The sequence below is a fragment of the Oncorhynchus masou genome, chromosome 30 (genome assembly GCF_036934945.1).
Source record: "Oncorhynchus masou masou isolate Uvic2021 chromosome 30, UVic_Omas_1.1, whole genome shotgun sequence".
Lineage (NCBI taxonomy): Eukaryota > Metazoa > Chordata > Actinopteri > Salmoniformes > Salmonidae > Oncorhynchus > Oncorhynchus masou.
Window position 1 is genome coordinate 60092050 of NC_088241.1, and position 20965 is coordinate 60113014.

General features: G+C 35.5%; 1 protein-coding gene across 3 annotated transcripts in view; it reads left to right on the top strand.

Annotated features, from left to right (window-relative positions):
- LOC135522892 (laminin subunit alpha-1-like) overlaps window positions 1-20965 on the top strand; it is a 109999-nt gene that overhangs the window by 57547 nt on the left and 31487 nt on the right. For all 3 annotated transcript variants that reach the window (XM_064949569.1, XM_064949571.1, XM_064949570.1), the window contains exon 19: window positions 20573-20679. In XM_064949569.1, the coding sequence (XP_064805641.1) occupies window positions 20573-20679 (107 nt within the window). The remainder of the gene's footprint in view (window positions 1-20572; window positions 20680-20965) is intronic.

Below are 20965 nucleotides of genomic sequence, written 5' to 3' on the forward strand. Positions count from 1 at the left end.
GCATCTATCTAACCGTAGTCTATGATATGTACTGAACATACTAGTTAACAGAGATACCAGCATCTATCTAACCGTAGTCTATGATATGTACTGAACATACTAGTTAACAGAGATACCAGCATCTATCTAACCGTAGTCTATGATATGTACTGAACATACTAGTTAACAGAGATACCAGCATCTATCTAACCGTAGTCTATGATATGTACTGAACATACTAGTTAACAGAGATACCAGCATCTATCTATCCGTAGTCTATGATATGTACTGAACATACTAGTTAACAGAGATACCAGCATCTATCTAACCGTAGTCTATGATATATACTGAACATACTAGTTAACAGAGATACCAGCATCTATCTAACCGTAGTCTATGATATGTACTGAACATACTAGTTAACAGAGATACCAGCATCTATCTAACCGTAGTCTATGATATGTACTGAACATACTAGTTAACAGAGATACCAGCATCTATCTAACCGTAGTCTATGATATGTACTGAACATACTAGTTAACAGAGATACCAGCATCTATCTAACCGTAGTCTATGATATGTACTGAACATACTAGTTAACAGAGATACCAGCATCTATCTAACTATGATATGTACTGTAGTCTATCTGATATGTACTGAACATACTAGTTAACAGAGATACCAGCATCTATCTAACCGTAGTCTATGATATATACTGAACATACTAGTTAACAGAGATACCAGCATCTATCTAACGTAGTCTATGATATGTACTGAACATACTAGTTAACAGAGATACCAGCATCTATCTAACCGTAGTCTATGATATGTACTGAACATACTAGTTAACAGAGATACCAGCATCTATCTAACCGTAGTCTATGATATATGTACTGAACATACTAGTTAACAGAGATACCAGCATCTATCTAACCGTAGTCTATGATATGTACTGAACATACTAGTTAACAGAGATACCAGCATCTATCTAACCGTAGTCTATGATATATGAACATACTAGTTAACAGAGATACCACGTAGTCTATGATATACTAGTTAACAGAGATACCAGCATCTATCTAACCGTAGTCTATGATATATACTGAACATACTAGTTAACAGAGATACCAGCATCTATCTAACCGTAGTCTATGATATGTACTGAACATACTAGTTAACAGAGATACCAGCATCTATCTAACCGTAGTCTATGATATGTACTGAACATACTAGTTAACAGAGATACCAGCATCTATCTAACCGTAGTCTATGATATGTACTGAACATACTAGTTAACAGAGATACCAGCATCTATCTAACCGTAGTCTATGATATGTACTGAACATACTAGTTAACAGAGATACCAGCATCTATCTAACCGTAGTCTATGATATATACTGAACATACTAGTTAACAGAGATACCAGCATCTATCTAACCGTAGTCTATGATATGTACTGAACATACTAGTTAACAGAGATACCAGCATCTATCTATCCGTAGTCTATGATATATACTGAACATACTAGTTAACAGAGATACCAGCATCTATCTAACCGTAGTCTATGATATGTACTGAACATACTAGTTAACAGAGATACCAGCATCTATCTAACCGTAGTCTATGATATGTACTGAACATACTAGTTAACAGAGATACCAGCATCTATCTAACCGTAGTCTATGATATGTACTGAACATACTAGTTAACAGAGATACCAGCATCTATCTAACCGTAGAACATCTATGTCTATGATATGTACTGAACATACTAGTTAACAGAGATACCAGCATCTATCTAACCGTAGTCTATGATATGTACTGAACATACTAGTTAACAGAGATACCAGCATCTATCTAACCGTAGTCTATGATATGTACTGAACATACTAGTTAACAGAGATACCAGCATCTATCTAACCGTAGTCTATGATATGTACTGAACATACTAGTTAACAGAGATACCAGCATCTATCTAACCGTAGTCTATGATATGTACTGAACATACTAGTTAACAGAGATACCAGCATCTATCTATAGTCTATGATATGTACTGAACATACTAGTTAACAGAGATACCAGCATCTATCTAACCGTAGTCTATGATATATACTGAACATACTAGTTAACAGAGATACCAGCATCTATCTAACCGTAGTCTATGATATGTACTGAACATACTAGTTAACAGAGATACCAGCATCTATCTAACCGTAGTCTATGATATGTACTGAACATACTAGTTAACAGAGATACCAGCATCTATCTAACCGTAGTCTATGATATGTACTGAACATACTAGTTAACAGAGATACCAGCATCTATCTAACCGTAGTCTATGATATGTACTGAACATACTAGTTAACAGAGATACCAGCATACTATCTAACCGTAGTCTATGATATATACTGAACATACTAGTTAACAGAGATACCAGCATCTATCTAACCGTAGTCTATGATATGTACTGAACATACTAGTTAACAGAGATACCAGCATCTATCTAACCGTAGTCTATGATATGTACTGAACATACTAGTTAACAGAGATACCAGCATCTATCTAACCGTAGTCTATGATATGTACTGAACATACTAGTTAACAGAGATACCAGCATCTATCTAACCGTAGTCTATGATATGTACTGAACATACTAGTTAACAGAGATACCAGCATCTATCTAACCGTAGTCTATGATATGTACTGAACATACTAGTTAACAGAGATACCAGCATCTATCTAACCGTAGTCTATGATATATACTGAACATACTAGTTAACAGAGATACCAGCATCTATCTAACCGTAGTCTATGATATGTACTGAACATACTAGTTAACAGAGATACCAGCATCTATCTAACCGTAGTCTATGATATGTACTGAACATACTAGTTAACAGAGATACCAGCATCTATCTAACCGTAGTCTATGATATGTACTGAACATACTAGTTAACAGAGATACCAGCATCTATCTAACCGTAGTCTATGATATGTACTGAACATACTAGTTAACAGAGATACCAGCATCTATCTAACCGTAGTCTATGATATATACTGAACATACTAGTTAACAGAGATACCAGCATCTATCTAACCGTAGTCTATGATATGTACTGCATCTATCTAAACATACTAGTTAACAGAGATACCAGCATCTATCTAACCGTAGTCTATGATATGTACTGAACATACTAGTTAACAGAGATACCAGCATCTATCTAACCGTATATGATATGTACTGAACATACTAGTTAACAGAGATAGTCTATGATATGTACTGAACATACTAGTTAACAGAGATACCAGCATCTATCTAACCGTAGTCTATGATATATATACTGAACATACTAGTTAACAGAGATACCAGCATCTATCTAACCGTAGTCTATGATATATACTGAACATACTAGTTAACAGAGATACCAGCATCTATCTAACCGTAGTCTATGATATGTACTGAACATACTAGTTAACAGAGATACCAGCATCTATCTAACCGTAGTCTATGATATGTACTGAACATACTAGTTAACAGAGATACCAGCATCTATCTAACCGTAGTCTATGATATGTACTGAACATACTAGTTAACAGAGATACCAGCATCTATCTAACCGTAGTCTATGATATGTACTGAACATACTAGTTAACAGAGATACCAGCATCTATCTAACCGTAGTCTATGATATATACTGAACATACTAGTTAACAGAGATACCAGCATCTATCTAACCGTAGTCTATGATATGTACTGAACATACTAGTTAACAGAGAGATACCAGTCATCTATCTAACCGTAGTCTATGATATGTACTGAACATACTAGTTAACAGAGATACCAGCATCTATCTAACCGTAGTCTATGATATGTACTGAACATACTAGTTAACAGAGATACCAGCATCTATCTAACCGTAGTCTATGATATGTACTGAACATACTAGTTAACAGAGATACCAGCATCTATCTAACCGTAGTCTATGATATGTACTGAACATACTAGTTAACAGAGATACCAGCATCTATCTAACCGTAGTCTATGATATATACTGAACATACTAGTTAACAGAGATACCAGCATCTATCTAACCGTAGTCTATGATATGTACTGAACATACTAGTTAACAGAGATACCAGCATCTATCTATCCGTAGTCTATGATATGTACTGAACATACTAGTTAACAGAGATACCAGCATCTATCTAACCGTAGTCTATGATATGTACTGAACATACTAGTTAACAGAGATACCAGCATCTATCTAACCTAGTAGTCTATGATATGTACTGAACATACTAGTTAACAGAGATACCAGCATCTATCTAACCGTAGTCTATGATATATACTGAACATACTAGTTAACAGAGATACCAGCATCTATCTAACCGTAGTCTATGATATATACTGAACATACTAGTTAACAGAGATATCCCAGCATACTAGTTAACAGAGATCTAACCGTAGTCTATGATATGTACTGAACATACTAGTTAACAGAGATACCAGCATCTATCTAACCGTAGTCTATGATATGTACTGAACATACTAGTTAACAGAGATACCAGCATCTATCTAACCGTAGTCTATGATATGTACTGAACATACTAGTTAACAGAGATACCAGCATCTATCTAACCGTAGTCTATGATATGTACTGAACATACTAGTTAACAGAGATACCAGCATCTATCTAACCGTAGTCTATGATATGTACTGAACATACTAGTTAACAGAGATACCAGCATCTATCTAACCGTAGTCTATGATATATACTGAACATACTAGTTAACAGAGATACCAGCATCTATCTAACCGTAGTCTATGATATGTACTGAACATACTAGTTAACAGAGATACCAGCATCTATCTATCCGTAGTCTATGATATGTACTGAACATACTATCTAACTAACGTAGTCTATGATATGTACTGAACATACTAGTTAACAGAGATACCAGCATCTATCTAACCGTAGTCTATGATATGTACTGAACATACTAGTTAACAGAGATACCAGCATCTATCTAACCGTAGTCTATGATATATACTGAACATACTAGTTAACAGAGATACCAGCATCTATCTAACCGTAGTCTATGATATGTACTGAACATACTAGTTAACAGAGATACCAGCATCTATCTAACCGTAGTCTATGATATGTACTGAACATACTAGTTAACAGAGATACCAGCATCTATCTAACCGTAGTCTATGATATGTACTGAACATACTAGTTAACAGTCTATGATATGTATGTACTGAACATACTAGTTAACAGAGATACCAGCATCTATCTAACCGTAGTCTATGATATATACTGAACATACTAGTTAACAGAGATACCAGCATCTATCTAACCGTAGTCTATGATATGTACTGAACATACTAGTTAACAGAGATACCAGCATCTATCTATCCGTAGTCTATGATATGTACTGAACATACTAGTTAACAGAGATACCAGCATCTATCTAACCGTAGTCTATGATATGTACTGAACATACTAGTTAACAGAGATACCAGCATCTATCTAACCGTAGTCTATGATATGTACTGAACATACTAGTTAACAGAGATACCAGCATCTATCTAACCGTAGTCTATGATATGTACTGAACATACTAGTTAACAGAGATACCAGCATCTATCTAACCGTAGTCTATGATATGTACTGAACATACTAGTTAACAGAGATACCAGCATCTATCTAACCGTAGTCTATGATATATACTGAACATACTAGTTAACAGTTAACAGAGATACCAGCATCTATCTAACCGTAGTCTATGATATGTACTGAACATACTAGTTAACAGAGATACCAGCATCTATCTAACCGTAGTCTATGATATGTACTGAACATACTAGTTAACAGAGATACCAGCATCTATCTAACCGTAGTCTATGATATGTACTGAACATACTAGTTAACAGAGATACCAGCATCTATCTAACCGTAGTCTATGATATATACTGAACATACTAGTTAACAGAGATACCAGCATCTATCTAACCGTAGTCTATGATATGTACTGAACATACTAGTTAACAGAGATACCAGCATCTATCTAACCGTAGTCTATGATATGTACTGAACATACTAGTTAACAGAGATACCAGCATCTATCTAACCGTAGTCTATGATATATACTGAACATACTAGTTAACAGAGATAGTCTATGATATGTACTGAACATACTAGTTAACAGAGATACCAGCATCTATCTAACCGTAGTCTATGATATGTACTGAACATACTAGTTAACAGAGATACCAGCATCTATCTAACCGTAGTCTATGATATGTACTGAACATACTAGTTAACAGAGATACCAGCATCTATCTATCCGTAGTCTATGATATGTACTGAACATACTAGTTAACAGAGATACCAGCATCTATCTAACCGTAGTCTATGATATATACTGAACATACTAGTTAACAGAGATACCAGCATCTATCTAACCGTAGTCTATGATATATACTGAACATACTAGTTAACAGAGATACCAGCATCTATCTAACCGTAGTCTATGATATGTACTGAACATACTAGTTAACAGAGATACCAGCATCTATCTAACCGTATCTATGATATGTACTAACATACTAGTAGTCTATGATATGTACTGAACATACTAGTTAACAGAGATACCAGCATCTATCTAACCGTAGTCTATGTAGTACTGAACATACTAGTTGATATGTACTGAACATACTAGTTAACAGAGATACCAGCATCTATCTAACCGTAGTCTATGATATATACTGAACATACTAGTTAACAGAGATACCAGCATCTATCTATCCGTAGTCTATGATATGTACTGAACATACTAGTTAACAGAGATACCAGCATCTATCTAACCGTAGTCTATGATATGTACTGAACATACTAGTTAACAGAGATACCAGCATCTATCTAACCGTAGTCTATGATATGTACTGAACATACTAGTTAACAGAGATACCAGCATCTATCTAACCGTAGTCTATGATATGTACTGAACATACTAGTTAACAGAGATACCAGCATCTATCTAACCGTAGTCTATGATATGTACTGAACATACTAGTTAACAGTCTATGATATGTACTGAACATACTAGTTAACAGAGATACCAGCATCTATCTAACCGTAGTCTATGATATATACTGAACATACTAGTTAACAGAGATACCAGCATCTATCTAACCGTAGTCTATGATATGTACTGAACATACTAGTTAACAGAGATACCAGCATCTATCTATCCGTAGTCTATGATATGTACTGAACATACTAGTTAACAGAGATACCAGCATCTATCTAACCGTAGTCTATGATATGTACTGAACATACTAGTTAACAGAGATACCAGCATCTATCTATCCGTAGTCTATGATATGTACTGAACATACTAGTTAACAGAGATACCAGCATCTATCTAACCGTAGTCTATGATATATACTGAACATACTAGTTAACAGAGATACCAGCATCTATCTATCCGTAGTCTATGATATATACTGAACATACTAGTTAACAGAGATACCAGCATCTATCTAACCGTAGTCTATGATATGTACTGAACATACTAGTTAACAGAGATACCAGCATCTATCTAACCGTAGTCTATGATATGTACTGAACATACTAGTTAACAGAGATACCAGCATCTATCTAACCGTAGTCTATGATATGTACTGAACATACTAGTTAACAGAGATCATGATATGTACTGAACATACTAGTTAACAGAGATACCAGCATCTATCTAACAGTCTATGATATATACTGAACATACTAGTTAACAGAGATACCAGCATCTATCTAACCGTAGTCTATGATATGTACTGAACATACTAGTTAACAGAGATACCAGCATCTATCTAACCGTAGTCTATGATATGTACTGAACATACTAGTTAACAGAGATACCAGCATCTATCTATCCGTAGTCTATGATATGTACTGAACATACTAGTTAACAGAGATACCAGCATCTATCTAACCGTAGTCTATGATATATACTGAACATACTAGTTAACAGAGATACCAGCATCTATCTAACCGTAGTCTATGATATGTACTGAACATACTAGTTAACAGAGATACCAGCATCTATCTAACCGTAGTCTATGATATGTACTGAACATACTAGTTAACAGAGATACCAGCATCTATCTAACCGTAGTCTATGATATATATACTGAACATACTAGTTAACAGAGATACCAGCATCTATCTAACCGTAGTCTATGATATATACTGAACATACTAGTTAACAGAGATACCAGCATCTATCTAACCGTAGTCTATGATATGTACTGAACATACTAGTTAACAGAGATACCAGCAGTCTATGATATATCTGAACACTAGTTAACAGAGATACCAGTCTATGATATGTACTGAACATACTAGTTAACAGAGATACCAGCATCTATCTAACCGTAGTCTATGATATGTACTGAACATACTAGTTAACAGAGATACCAGCATCTATCTAACCGTAGTCTATGATATGTACTGAACATACTAGTTAACAGAGATACCAGCATCTATCTAACCGTAGTCTATGATATGTACTGAACATACTAGTTAACAGAGATACCAGCATCTATCTAACCGTAGTCTATGATATGAACATACTGAACATACTAGTTAACCAGTCTAGATATGTACTGAACATACTAGTTAACAGAGATACCAGCATCTATCTAACCGTAGTCTATGATATGTACTGAACATACTAGTTAACAGAGATACCAGCATCTATCTAACCGTAGTCTATGATATGTACTGAACATACTAGTTAACAGAGATACCAGCATCTATCTAACCGTAGTCTATGATATGTACTGAACATACTAGTTAACAGAGATACCAGCATCTATCTAACCGTAGTCTATGATATGTACTGAACATACTAGTTAACAGAGATACCAGCATCTATCTAACCGTAGTCTATGATATGTACTGAACATACTAGTTAACAGAGATACCAGCATCTATCTAACCGTAGTCTATGATATGTACTGAACATACTAGTTAACAGAGATACCAGCATCTATCTAACCGTAGTCTATGATATGTACTGAACATACTAGTTAACAGAGATACCAGCATCTATCTAACCGTAGTCTATGATATGTACTGAACATACTAGTTAACAGAGATACCAGCATCTATCTAACCGTAGTCTATGATATGTACTGAACATACTAGTTAACAGAGATACCAGCATCTATCTAACCGTAGTCTATGATATGTATGAACATACTAGTTAACAGAGATACCAGCATCTATCTAACCGTAGTCTAATGATATGTACTGAACATACTATTAACAGATGATATACCAACATACTATCTAACCGTAGTCTATGATATGTACTGAACATACTAGTTAACAGAGATACCAGCATCTATCTAACCGTAGTCTATGATATGTACTGAACATACTAGTTAACAGAGATACCAGCATCTATCTAACCGTAGTCTATGATATGTACTGAACATACTAGTTAACAGAGATACCAGCATCTATCTAACCGTAGTCTATGATATGTACTGAACATACTAGTTAACAGAGATACCAGCATCTATCTAACCGTAGTCTATGATATGTACTGAACATACTAGTTAACAGAGATACCAGCATCTATCTAACCGTAGTCTATGATATGTACTGAACATACTAGTTAACAGAGATACCAGCATCTATCTAACCGTAGTCTATGATATGTACTGAACATACTAGTTAACAGAGATACCAGCATCTATACCGTAGTCTATGATATGTAGAACATCTAGTTAACAGAGATCATATCTAACCGTAGTCTATGATATATGAACATACTAGTTACAGAGATACCAGAAGTCTATGATATGTACTGAACATAGTTAACAGAGATACCAGCATCTATCTAACCGTAGTCTATGATATATACTGAACATACTAGTTAACAGAGATACCAGCATCTATCTAACCGTAGTCTATGATATGTACTGAACATACTAGTTAACAGAGATACCAGCATCTATCTAACCGTAGTCTATGATATGTACTGAACATACTAGTTAACAGAGATACCAGCATCTATCTAACCGTAGTCTATGATATGAACATACTAGTTAACAGAGATACTAGTTAACTATGTAGTCTATGATATGTACTGAACATACTAGTTAACAGAGATACCAGCATCTATCTAACCGTAGTCTATGATATATACTGAACATACTAGTTAACAGAGATACCAGCATCTATCTAACCGTAGTCTATGATATGTACTGAACATACTAGTTAACAGAGATACCAGCATCTATGATATACTGAACATACCGTAGCATCTATCTAACCGTAGTCTATGTACTGAACATACTAGTTAACAGAGATACCAGCATCTATCTAACCGTAGTCTATGATATATACTGAACATACTAGTTAACAGAGATACCAGCATCTATCTAACCGTAGTCTATGATATGTACTGAACATACTAGTTAACAGAGATACCAGCATCTATCTAACCGTAGTCTATGATATGTACTGAACATACTAGTTAACAGAGATACCAGCATCTATCTAACCGTAGTCTATGATATGTACTGAACATACTAGTTAACAGAGATACCAGCATCTATCTAACCGTAGTCTATGATATGTACTGAACATACTAGTTAACAGAGATACCAGCATCTATCTAACCGTAGTCTATGATATATACTGAACATACTAGTTAACAGAGATACCAGCATCTATCTAACCGTAGTCTATGATATGTACTGAACATACTAGTTAACAGAGATACCAGCATCTATCTATCCGTAGTCTATGATATGTACTGAACATACTAGTTAACAGAGATACCAGCATCTATCTAACCGTAGTCTATGATATGTACTGAACATACTAGTTAACAGAGATACCAGCATCTATCTAACCGTAGTCTATGATATGTACTGAACATACTAGTTAACAGAGATACCAGCATCTATCTAACCGTAGTCTATGATATGTACTGAACATACTAGTTAACAGAGATACCAGCATCTATCTAACCGTAGTCTATGATATATACTGAACATACTAGTTAACAGAGATACCAGCATCTATCTATGATATGTACTGAACATACTAGTTAACAGAGATACCAGCATCTATCTAACCGTAGTCTATGATATGTACTGAACATACTAGTTAACAGAGATACCAGCATCTATCTAACCGTAGTCTATGATATGTACTGAACATACTAGTTAACAGAGATACCAGCATCTATCTAACCGTAGTCTATGATATGTACTGAACATACTAGTTAACAGAGATACCAGCATCTATCTAACCGTAGTCTATGATATGTACTGAACATACTAGTTAACAGAGATACCAGCATCTATCTAACCGTAGTCTATGATATGTACTGAACATACTAGTTAACAGAGATACCAGCATCTATCTAACCGTAGTCTATGATATATACTGAACATACTAGTTAACAGAGATACCAGCATCTATCTAACCGTAGTCTATGATATGTACTGAACATACTAGTTAACAGAGATACCAGCATCTATCTAACCGTAGTCTATGATATGTACTGAACATACTAGTTAACAGAGATACCAGCATCTATCTAACCGTAGTCTATGATATGTACTGAACATACTAGTTAACAGAGATACCAGCATCTATCTAACCGTAGTCTATGATATGTACTGAACATACTAGTTAACAGAGATACCAGCATCTATCTAACCGTAGTCTATGATATGTACTGAACATACTAGTTAACAGAGATACCAGCATCTATCTAACCGTAGTCTATGATATGTACTGAACATACTAGTTAACATCTATCTAACCGTAGTCTATGATATATACTGAACATACTAGTTAACAGAGATACCAGCATCTATCTAACCGTAGTCTATGATATGTACTGAACATACTAGTTAACAGAGATACCAGCATCTATCTAACCGTAGTCTATGATATGTACTGAACAACTATACTAGCATCTATTAACAGAGATACCAGCATCTATCTAACCGTAGTCTATGATATGTACTGAACATACTAGTTAACAGAGATACCAGCATCTATCTAACCGTAGTCTATGATATGTACTGAACATACTAGTTAACAGAGATACCAGCATCTATCTAACCGTAGTCTATGATATGTACTGAACATACTAGTTAACAGAGATACCAGCATCTATCTAACCGTAGTCTATGATATATGAACATACTAGTTAACAGAGATACCAGCATCTATCTAACAGTCTATGATATGTACTGAACATACTAGTTAACAGAGATAATCTAACCGTAGTCTATGATATGTACTGAACATACTAGTTAACAGAGATACCAGCATCTATCTAACCGTAGTCTATGATATGTACTGAACATACTAGTTAACAGAGATACCAGCATCTATCTAACCGTAGTCTATGATATGTACTGAACATACTAGTTAACAGAGATACCAGCATCTATCTAACCGTAGTCTATGATATGTACTGAACATACTAGTTAACAGAGATACCAGCATCTATCTAACCGTAGTCATACTGATATATATGTACTGAACATACTAGTTAACAGAGATACCAGCATCTATCTAACCGTAGTCTATGATATGTACTGAACATACTAGTTAACAGAGATACCAGCATCTATCTAACCGTAGTCTATGATATGTACTGAACATACTAGTTAACAGAGATAACAGATGATATGATACTGAACATACTAGTTAACAGAGATACCAGCATCTATCTAACCGTAGTCTATGATATATACTGAACATACTAGTTAACAGAGATACCAGCATCTATCTAACCGTAGTCTATGATATGTACTGAACATACTAGTTAACAGAGATACCAGCATCTATCTATCCGTAGTCTATGTACTGAACATATGTACTGAACATACTAGTTAACAGAGATACCAGCATCTATCTAACCGTAGTCTATGATATATACTGAACATACTAGTTAACAGAGATACCAGCATCTATCTAACCGTAGTCTATGATATGTACTGAACATACTAGTTAACAGAGATACCAGCATCTATCTAACCGTAGTCTATGATATGTACTGAACATACTAGTTAACAGAGATACCAGCATCTATCTAACCGTAGTCTATGATATGTACTGAACATACTAGTTAACAGAGATACAGCATCTATCTAACCGTAGTCTATGATATGTACTGAACATACTAGTTAACAGAGATACCAGCATCTATCTAACATACTAGTTAACAGAGATACCAGTAGTCTATGATATATACTGAACATACTAGTTAACAGAGATACCAGCATCTATCTAACCGTAGTCTATGATATGTACTGAACATACTAGTTAACAGAGATACCAGCATCTATCTAACCGTAGTCTATGATATGTACTGAACATACTAGTTAACAGAGATACCAGCATCTATCTAACCGTAGTCTATGATATATACTGAACATACTAGTTAACAGAGATACCAGCATCTATCTAACCGTAGTCTATGATATGTACTGAACATACTAGTTAACAGAGATACCAGATAACGTAGTCTATGATATGTACTGAACATACTAGTTAACAGAGATACCAGCATCTATCTAACCGTAGTCTATGATATGTACTGAACATACTAGTTAACAGAGATACCAGCATCTATCTAACCGTAGTCTATGATATGTACTGAACATACTAGTTAACAGAGATACCAGCATCTATCTAACCGTAGTCTATGATATGTACTGAACATACTAGTTAACAGAGATACCAGCATCTATCTAACCGTAGTCTATGATATGTACTGAACATACTAGTTAACAGAGATACCAGCATCTATCTAACCGTAGTCTATGATATGTACTGAACATACTAGTTAACAGAGATACCAGCATCTATCTAACCGTAGTCTATGATATGTACTGAACATACTAGTTAACAGAGATACCAGCATCTATCTAACCGTAGTCTATGATATGTACTGAACATACTAGTTAACAGAGATACCAGCATCTATCTATCCGTAGTCTATGATATGTACTGAACATACTAGTTAACAGAGATACCAGCATCTATCTAACCGTAGTCTATGATATGTACTGAACATACTAGTTAACAGAGATACCAGCATCTATCTAACCGTAGTCTATGATATATACTGAACATACTAGTTAACAGAGATACCAGCATCTATCTAACCGTAGTCTATGATATGTACTGAACATACTAGTTAACAGAGATACCAGCATCTATCTAACCGTAGTCTATGATATGTACTGAACATACTAGTTAACAGAGATACCAGCATCTATCTAACCGTAGTCTATGATATGTACTGAACATACTAGTTAACAGAGATACCAGCATCTATCTAACCCTATGATAGTACTGAACATATGATATGTACTGAACATACTAGTTAACAGAGATACCAGCATCTATCTAACCGTAGTCTATGATATATACTGAACATACTAGTTAACAGAGATACCAGCATCTATCTAACCGTAGTCTATGATATGTACTGAACATACTAGTTAACAGAGATACCAGCATCTATCTATCCGTAGTCTATGATATGTACTGAACATACTAGTTAACAGAGATACCAGCATCTATCTAACCGTAGTCTATGATATATACTGAACATACTAGTTAACAGAGATACCAGCATCTATCTAACCGTAGTCTATGATATGTACTGAACATACTAGTTAACAGAGATACCAGCATCTATCTAACCGTAGTCTATGATATATACTGAACATACTAGTTAACAGAGATACCAGCATCTATCTAACCGTAGTCTATGATATGTACTGAACATACTAGTTAACAGAGATACCAGCATCTATCTAACCGTAGTCTATGATATGTACTGAACATACTAGTTAACAGAGATACCAGCATCTATCTAACCGTAGTCTATGATATGTACTGAACATACTAGTTACAGAGATACCAGCATTAACGTAGTCTATGATATGTACTGAACATACTAGTTAACAGAGATACCAGCATCTATCTAACCGTAGTCTATGATATATACTGAACATACTAGTTAACAGAGATACCAGCATCTATCTAACCGTAGTCTATGATATGTACTGAACATACTAGTTAACAGAGATACCAGCATCTATCTAACCGTAGTCTATGATATGTACTGAACATACTAGTTAACAGAGATACCAGCATCTATCTAACCGTAGTCTATGATATATACTGAACATACTAGTTAACAGAGATACCAGCATCTATCTAACCGTAGTCTATGATATGTACTGAACATACTAGTTAACAGAGATACCAGCATCTATCTAACCGTAGTCTATGATATGTACTGAACATACTAGTTAACAGAGATACCAGCATCTATCTAACCGTAGTCTATGATATATACTGAACATACTAGTTAACAGAGATACCAGCATCTATCTAACCGTAGTCTATGATATGTACTGAACATACTAGTTAACAGAGATACCAGCATCTATCTAACCGTAGTCTATGATATATACTGAACATACTAGTTAACAGAGATACCAGCATCTATCTAACCGTAGTCTATGATATGTACTGAACATACTAGTTAACAGAGATACCAGCATCTATCTAACCGTAGTCTATGATATGTACTGAACATATAGTACTGAAGCATCTATCATACTGAACATACTAGTTAACAGAGATACCAGCATCTATCTAACCGTAGTCTATGATATGTACTGAACATACTAGTTAACAGAGATACCAGCATCTATCTAACCGTAGTCTATGATATATACTGAACATACTAGTTAACAGAGATACCAGCATCTATCTAACCGTAGTCTATGATATGTACTGAACATACTAGTTAACAGAGATACCAGCATCTATCTAACCGTAGTCTATGATATGTACTGAACATACTAGTTAACAGAGATACCAGCATCTATCTAACCGTAGTCTATGATATGTACTGAACATACTAGTTAACAGAGCATCTATCTACCGTAGTCTATGATATGTACTGAACATACTAGTTAACAGAGATACCAGCATCTATCTAACCGTAGTCTATGATATATACTGAACATACTAGTTAACAGAGATACCAGCATCTATCAGCATCTATCATACTAGTTAACAGAGTAGTCTATGATATATACTGAACATACTAGTTAACAGAGATACCAGCATCTATCTAACCGTAGTCTATGATATGTACTGAACATACTAGTTAACAGAGATACCAGCATCTATCTAACCGTAGTCTATGATATGTACTGAACATACTAGTTAACAGAGATACCAGCATCTATCTAACCGTAGTCTATGATATGTACTGAACATACTAGTTAACAGAGATACCAGCATCTATCTAACCGTAGTCTATGATATACTGAACATACTAGTTAACAGAGATACCAGCATCTATCTAAGTAGTCTATGATATGTACTGAACATACTAGTTAACAGAGATACCAGCATCTATCTAACCGTAGTCTATGATATGTACTGAACATACTAGTTAACAGAGATACCAGCATCTATCTAACCGTAGTCTATGATATGTACTGAACATACTAGTTAACAGAGATACCAGCATCTATCTAACCGTAGTCTATGATATGTACTGAACATACTAGTTAACAGAGATACCAGCATCTATCTAACCGTAGTCTATGATATGTACTGAACATACTAGTTAACAGAGATACCAGCATCTATCTAACCGTAGTCTATGATATGTACTGAACATACTAGTTAACAGAGATACCAGCATCTATCTAACCGTAGTCTATGATATGTACTGAACATACTAGTTAACAGAGATACCAGCATCTATCTAACCGTAGTCTATGATATGTACTGAACATAGTTAACAGAGATACTAGCATCTATCTAACCGTAGTCTATGATATGTACTGAACATACTAGTTAACAGAGATACCAGCATCTATCTAACCGTAGTCTATGATATGTACTGAACATACTAGTTAACAGAGATACCAGCATCTATCTAACCGTAGTCTATGATATGTACTGAACATACTAGTTAACAGAGATACCAGCATCTATCTAACCGTAGTCTATGATATGTACTGAACATACTAGTTAACAGAGATACCAGCATCTATCTAACCGTAGTCTATGATATGTACTGAACATACTAGTTACTAGTTAACAGAGATACCAGCATCTATCTAACCGTAGTCTATGATATATACTGAACATACTAGTTAACAGAGATACCAGCATCTATCTAACCGTAGTCTATGATATGTACTGAACATACTAGTTAACAGAGATACCAGCATCTATCTAACCGTAGTCTATGATATGTACTGAACATACTAGTTAACAGAGATACCAGCATCTATCTAACCGTAGTCTATGATATGTACTGAACATACTGAACATACTAGCATCTATCTAACAGTCTATGATATGTATGATATGTACAGAGATGAACTATGATATGTATGAACAGTTAACAGAGATACCAGCATCTATCTAACCGTAGTCTATGATATGTACTGAACATACTAGTTAACAGAGATACCAGCATCTATCTAACCGTAGTCTATGATATGTACTGAACATACTAGTTAACAGAGATACCAGCATCTATCTAACCGTAGTCTATGATATGTACTGAACATACTAGTTAACAGAGATACCAGCATCTATCTAACCGTAGTCTATGATATGTACTGAACATACTAGTTAACAGAGATACCAGCATCTATGATATATCTGAACATACTAGTTAACAGAGATACCAGCATCTATCTGATATGTACTGAACATACTAGTTAACAGAGATACCAGCATCTATCTAACCGTAGTCTATGATATGTACTGAACATACTAGTTAACAGAGATACCAGCATCTATCTAACCGTAGTCTATGATATGTACTGAACATACTAGTTAACAGAGATACCAGCATCTATCTAACCGTAGTCTATGATATGTACTGAACATACTAGTTAACAGAGATACCAGCATCTATCTAACCGTAGTCTATGATATATACTGAACATACTAGTTAACAGAGATACCAGCATCTATCTAACCGTAGTCTATGATATGTACTGAACATACTAGTTAACAGAGATACCAGCATCTATCTAACCGTAGTCTATGATATGTACTGAACATACTAGTTAACAGAGATACCAGCATCTATCTAACCGTAGTCTATGATATGTACTGAACATACTAGTTAACAGAGATACCAGCATCTATCTAACCGTAGTCTATGATATGTACTGAACATACTAGTTAACAGAGATACCAGCATCTATCTAACCGTAGTCTATGATATGTACTGAACATACTAGTTAACAGAGATACCAGCATCTATCTAACCGTAGTCTATGATATGTACTGAACATACTAGTTAACAGAGATACCAGCATCTATCTAACCGTAGTCTATGATATGTACTGAACATACTAGTTAACAGAGATACCAGCATCTATCTAACCGTAGTCTATGATATGTACTGAACATACTAGTTAACAGAGATACCAGCATCTATCTAACCGTAGTCTATGATATGTACTGAACATACTAGTTAACAGAGATACCAGCATCTATCTAACCGTAGTCTATGATATGTACTGAACATACTAGTTAACAGAGATACCAGCATCTATCTAACCGTAGTCTATGATATGTACTGAACATACTAGTTAACAGAGATACCAGCATCTATCTAACCGTAGTCTATGATATGTACTGAACATACTAGTTAACAGAGATACCAGCATCTATCTAACCGTAGTCTATGATACTGAACATACTAGTTAACAGAGATACCAGCATCTATCTAACCGTAGTCTATGATATGTACTGAACATACTAGTTAACAGAGATACCAGCATCTATCTAACCGTAGTCTATGATATGTACTGAACATACTAGTTAACAGAGATACCAGCATCTATCTAACCGTAGTCTATGATATGTACTGAACATACTAGTTAACAGAGATACCAGCATCTATCTAACCGTAGTCTATGATATGTACTGAACATACTAGTTAACAGAGATACCAGCATCTATCTAACCGTAGTCTATGATATGTACTGAACATACTAGTTAACAGAGATACCAGCATCTATCTAACCGTAGTCTATGATATGTACTGAACATACTAGTTAACAGAGATACCAGCATCTATCTAACCTAGTTAACAGAGTCTATGATATGATATGTACTGAACATACTAGTTAACAGAGATACCAGCATCTATCTAACCGTAGTCTATGATATGTACTGAACATACTAGTTAACAGAGATACCAGCATCTATCTAACCGTAGTCTATGATATGTACTGAACATACTAGTTAACAGAGATACCAGCATCTATCTAACCGTAGTCTATGATATACTGAACATACTGAACAGAGATACTAGCATTAACCGTAGAGATACTGAACATACTAGTTAACAGAGATACCAGCATCTATCTAACCGTAGTCTATGATATGTACTGAACATACTAGTTAACAGAGATACCAGCATCCATCTAACCGTAGTCTATGATATGTACTGAACTACATCACAGAATGACACAGTGAGAATAGACAGGAAATAGACACTTTTGCACGTTTCTGAGTAGCAGTTAGCAAGTCAGAGGAATGCTGAGTGAAGCACGTGGCCAACCTACCACAGATGAAATCTCAACTTTGACCAACATCTGCTTCCCCCTGTTATGTCTGTTATGGTCTGTTATGGTCAGGAACCATATTCATCTCAGGGTAGCAGTGCTGATCTGGGATCAGGTCCCACCTTATCCATGTAATCTCATTCATTATGATCTAAAAGATAAGACTGATCCTAGATCAGCACTCCCTTTCTGAGACGCATTGTGAATACAGACCCAGATATGTTACCCCAGGCATTGTGATGTCAAAGGTCAGGCTAAATCCCTGTTTGAATATGATATGGCATGGGGCCTGGCCTCTCAGGGCAGCTTATGAACAGCTTATGAAGTCTTATAACCATCACATGAAGCTGTATAATCCCCTTAGCCTTTGGGTATGGTAATACTGCAGGCTTCTCCTTCCCAGACCTGGTTTTGTGACAATGTGTGCATTCCACAACATTGACAATACATTTATGTTATGACAATAGGAATGTTGTATTTACAGGGAGATATGTGGATGGATTCAGTCATCACCTAGAATGGAACTTATTTGGCCATCAAACATGGTCCAAAATATCATGATGTATGTGCAATTTTACTTCAGATGTGTGTGTTTCATTCTCATGAAAGACAACTGTAGAATAGCTCTTTATAATGGATAGAGTGACATCTAGGGGAACATCGCAATACTGCAAGGCTTGCATACCTTCACCCGTTCAGCCTCATTTCACTGAACTTGCTAAAATGTCTGCATATTGTTTATACTACATGAAAAACAAACAGTATTCTATCATCATGATGGATCTTTGAGAACTGTGTGAACTCTCACCTCACCGGTATTCTTTTCAACACACAGAGTCCTGTTGTTATTAACATGTATGTTACCACTATGTGTTACTACCTATTTCTCCACTGCGTGTAGCTTGTGGTTGCCATGAAAAAGGGTCGTACTCTGGAGTGTGTGACCTGCTCACTGGACAGTGCACCTGCAAACCCAACGTGGTGGGAGAGAAGTGTGACCAGTGTCAGGTATGTAGATTGTATAGCATTCTCTGTGCTCACGCACCAAAGGGCCAAGGGCCAAGTTTTTCTGGCTATATGGTCGAGTCACGTGGCCAGTCCCTTCTATCCTCCTAGTCTATTTTCCCTGTAATTCCTCCCAACTCTCCACTCCCACACCTCTACATGGAATGAGTATTTGGAATTTGGAAGCAGATACTAAGTTACTAACCCTTACCCAGCTCAGTCCATTGGAACGCTTAGTTATCAGTGGGTGTCCAAGGTCTCCCGCTTATCTCCTTCCTGTGTCCTTCTT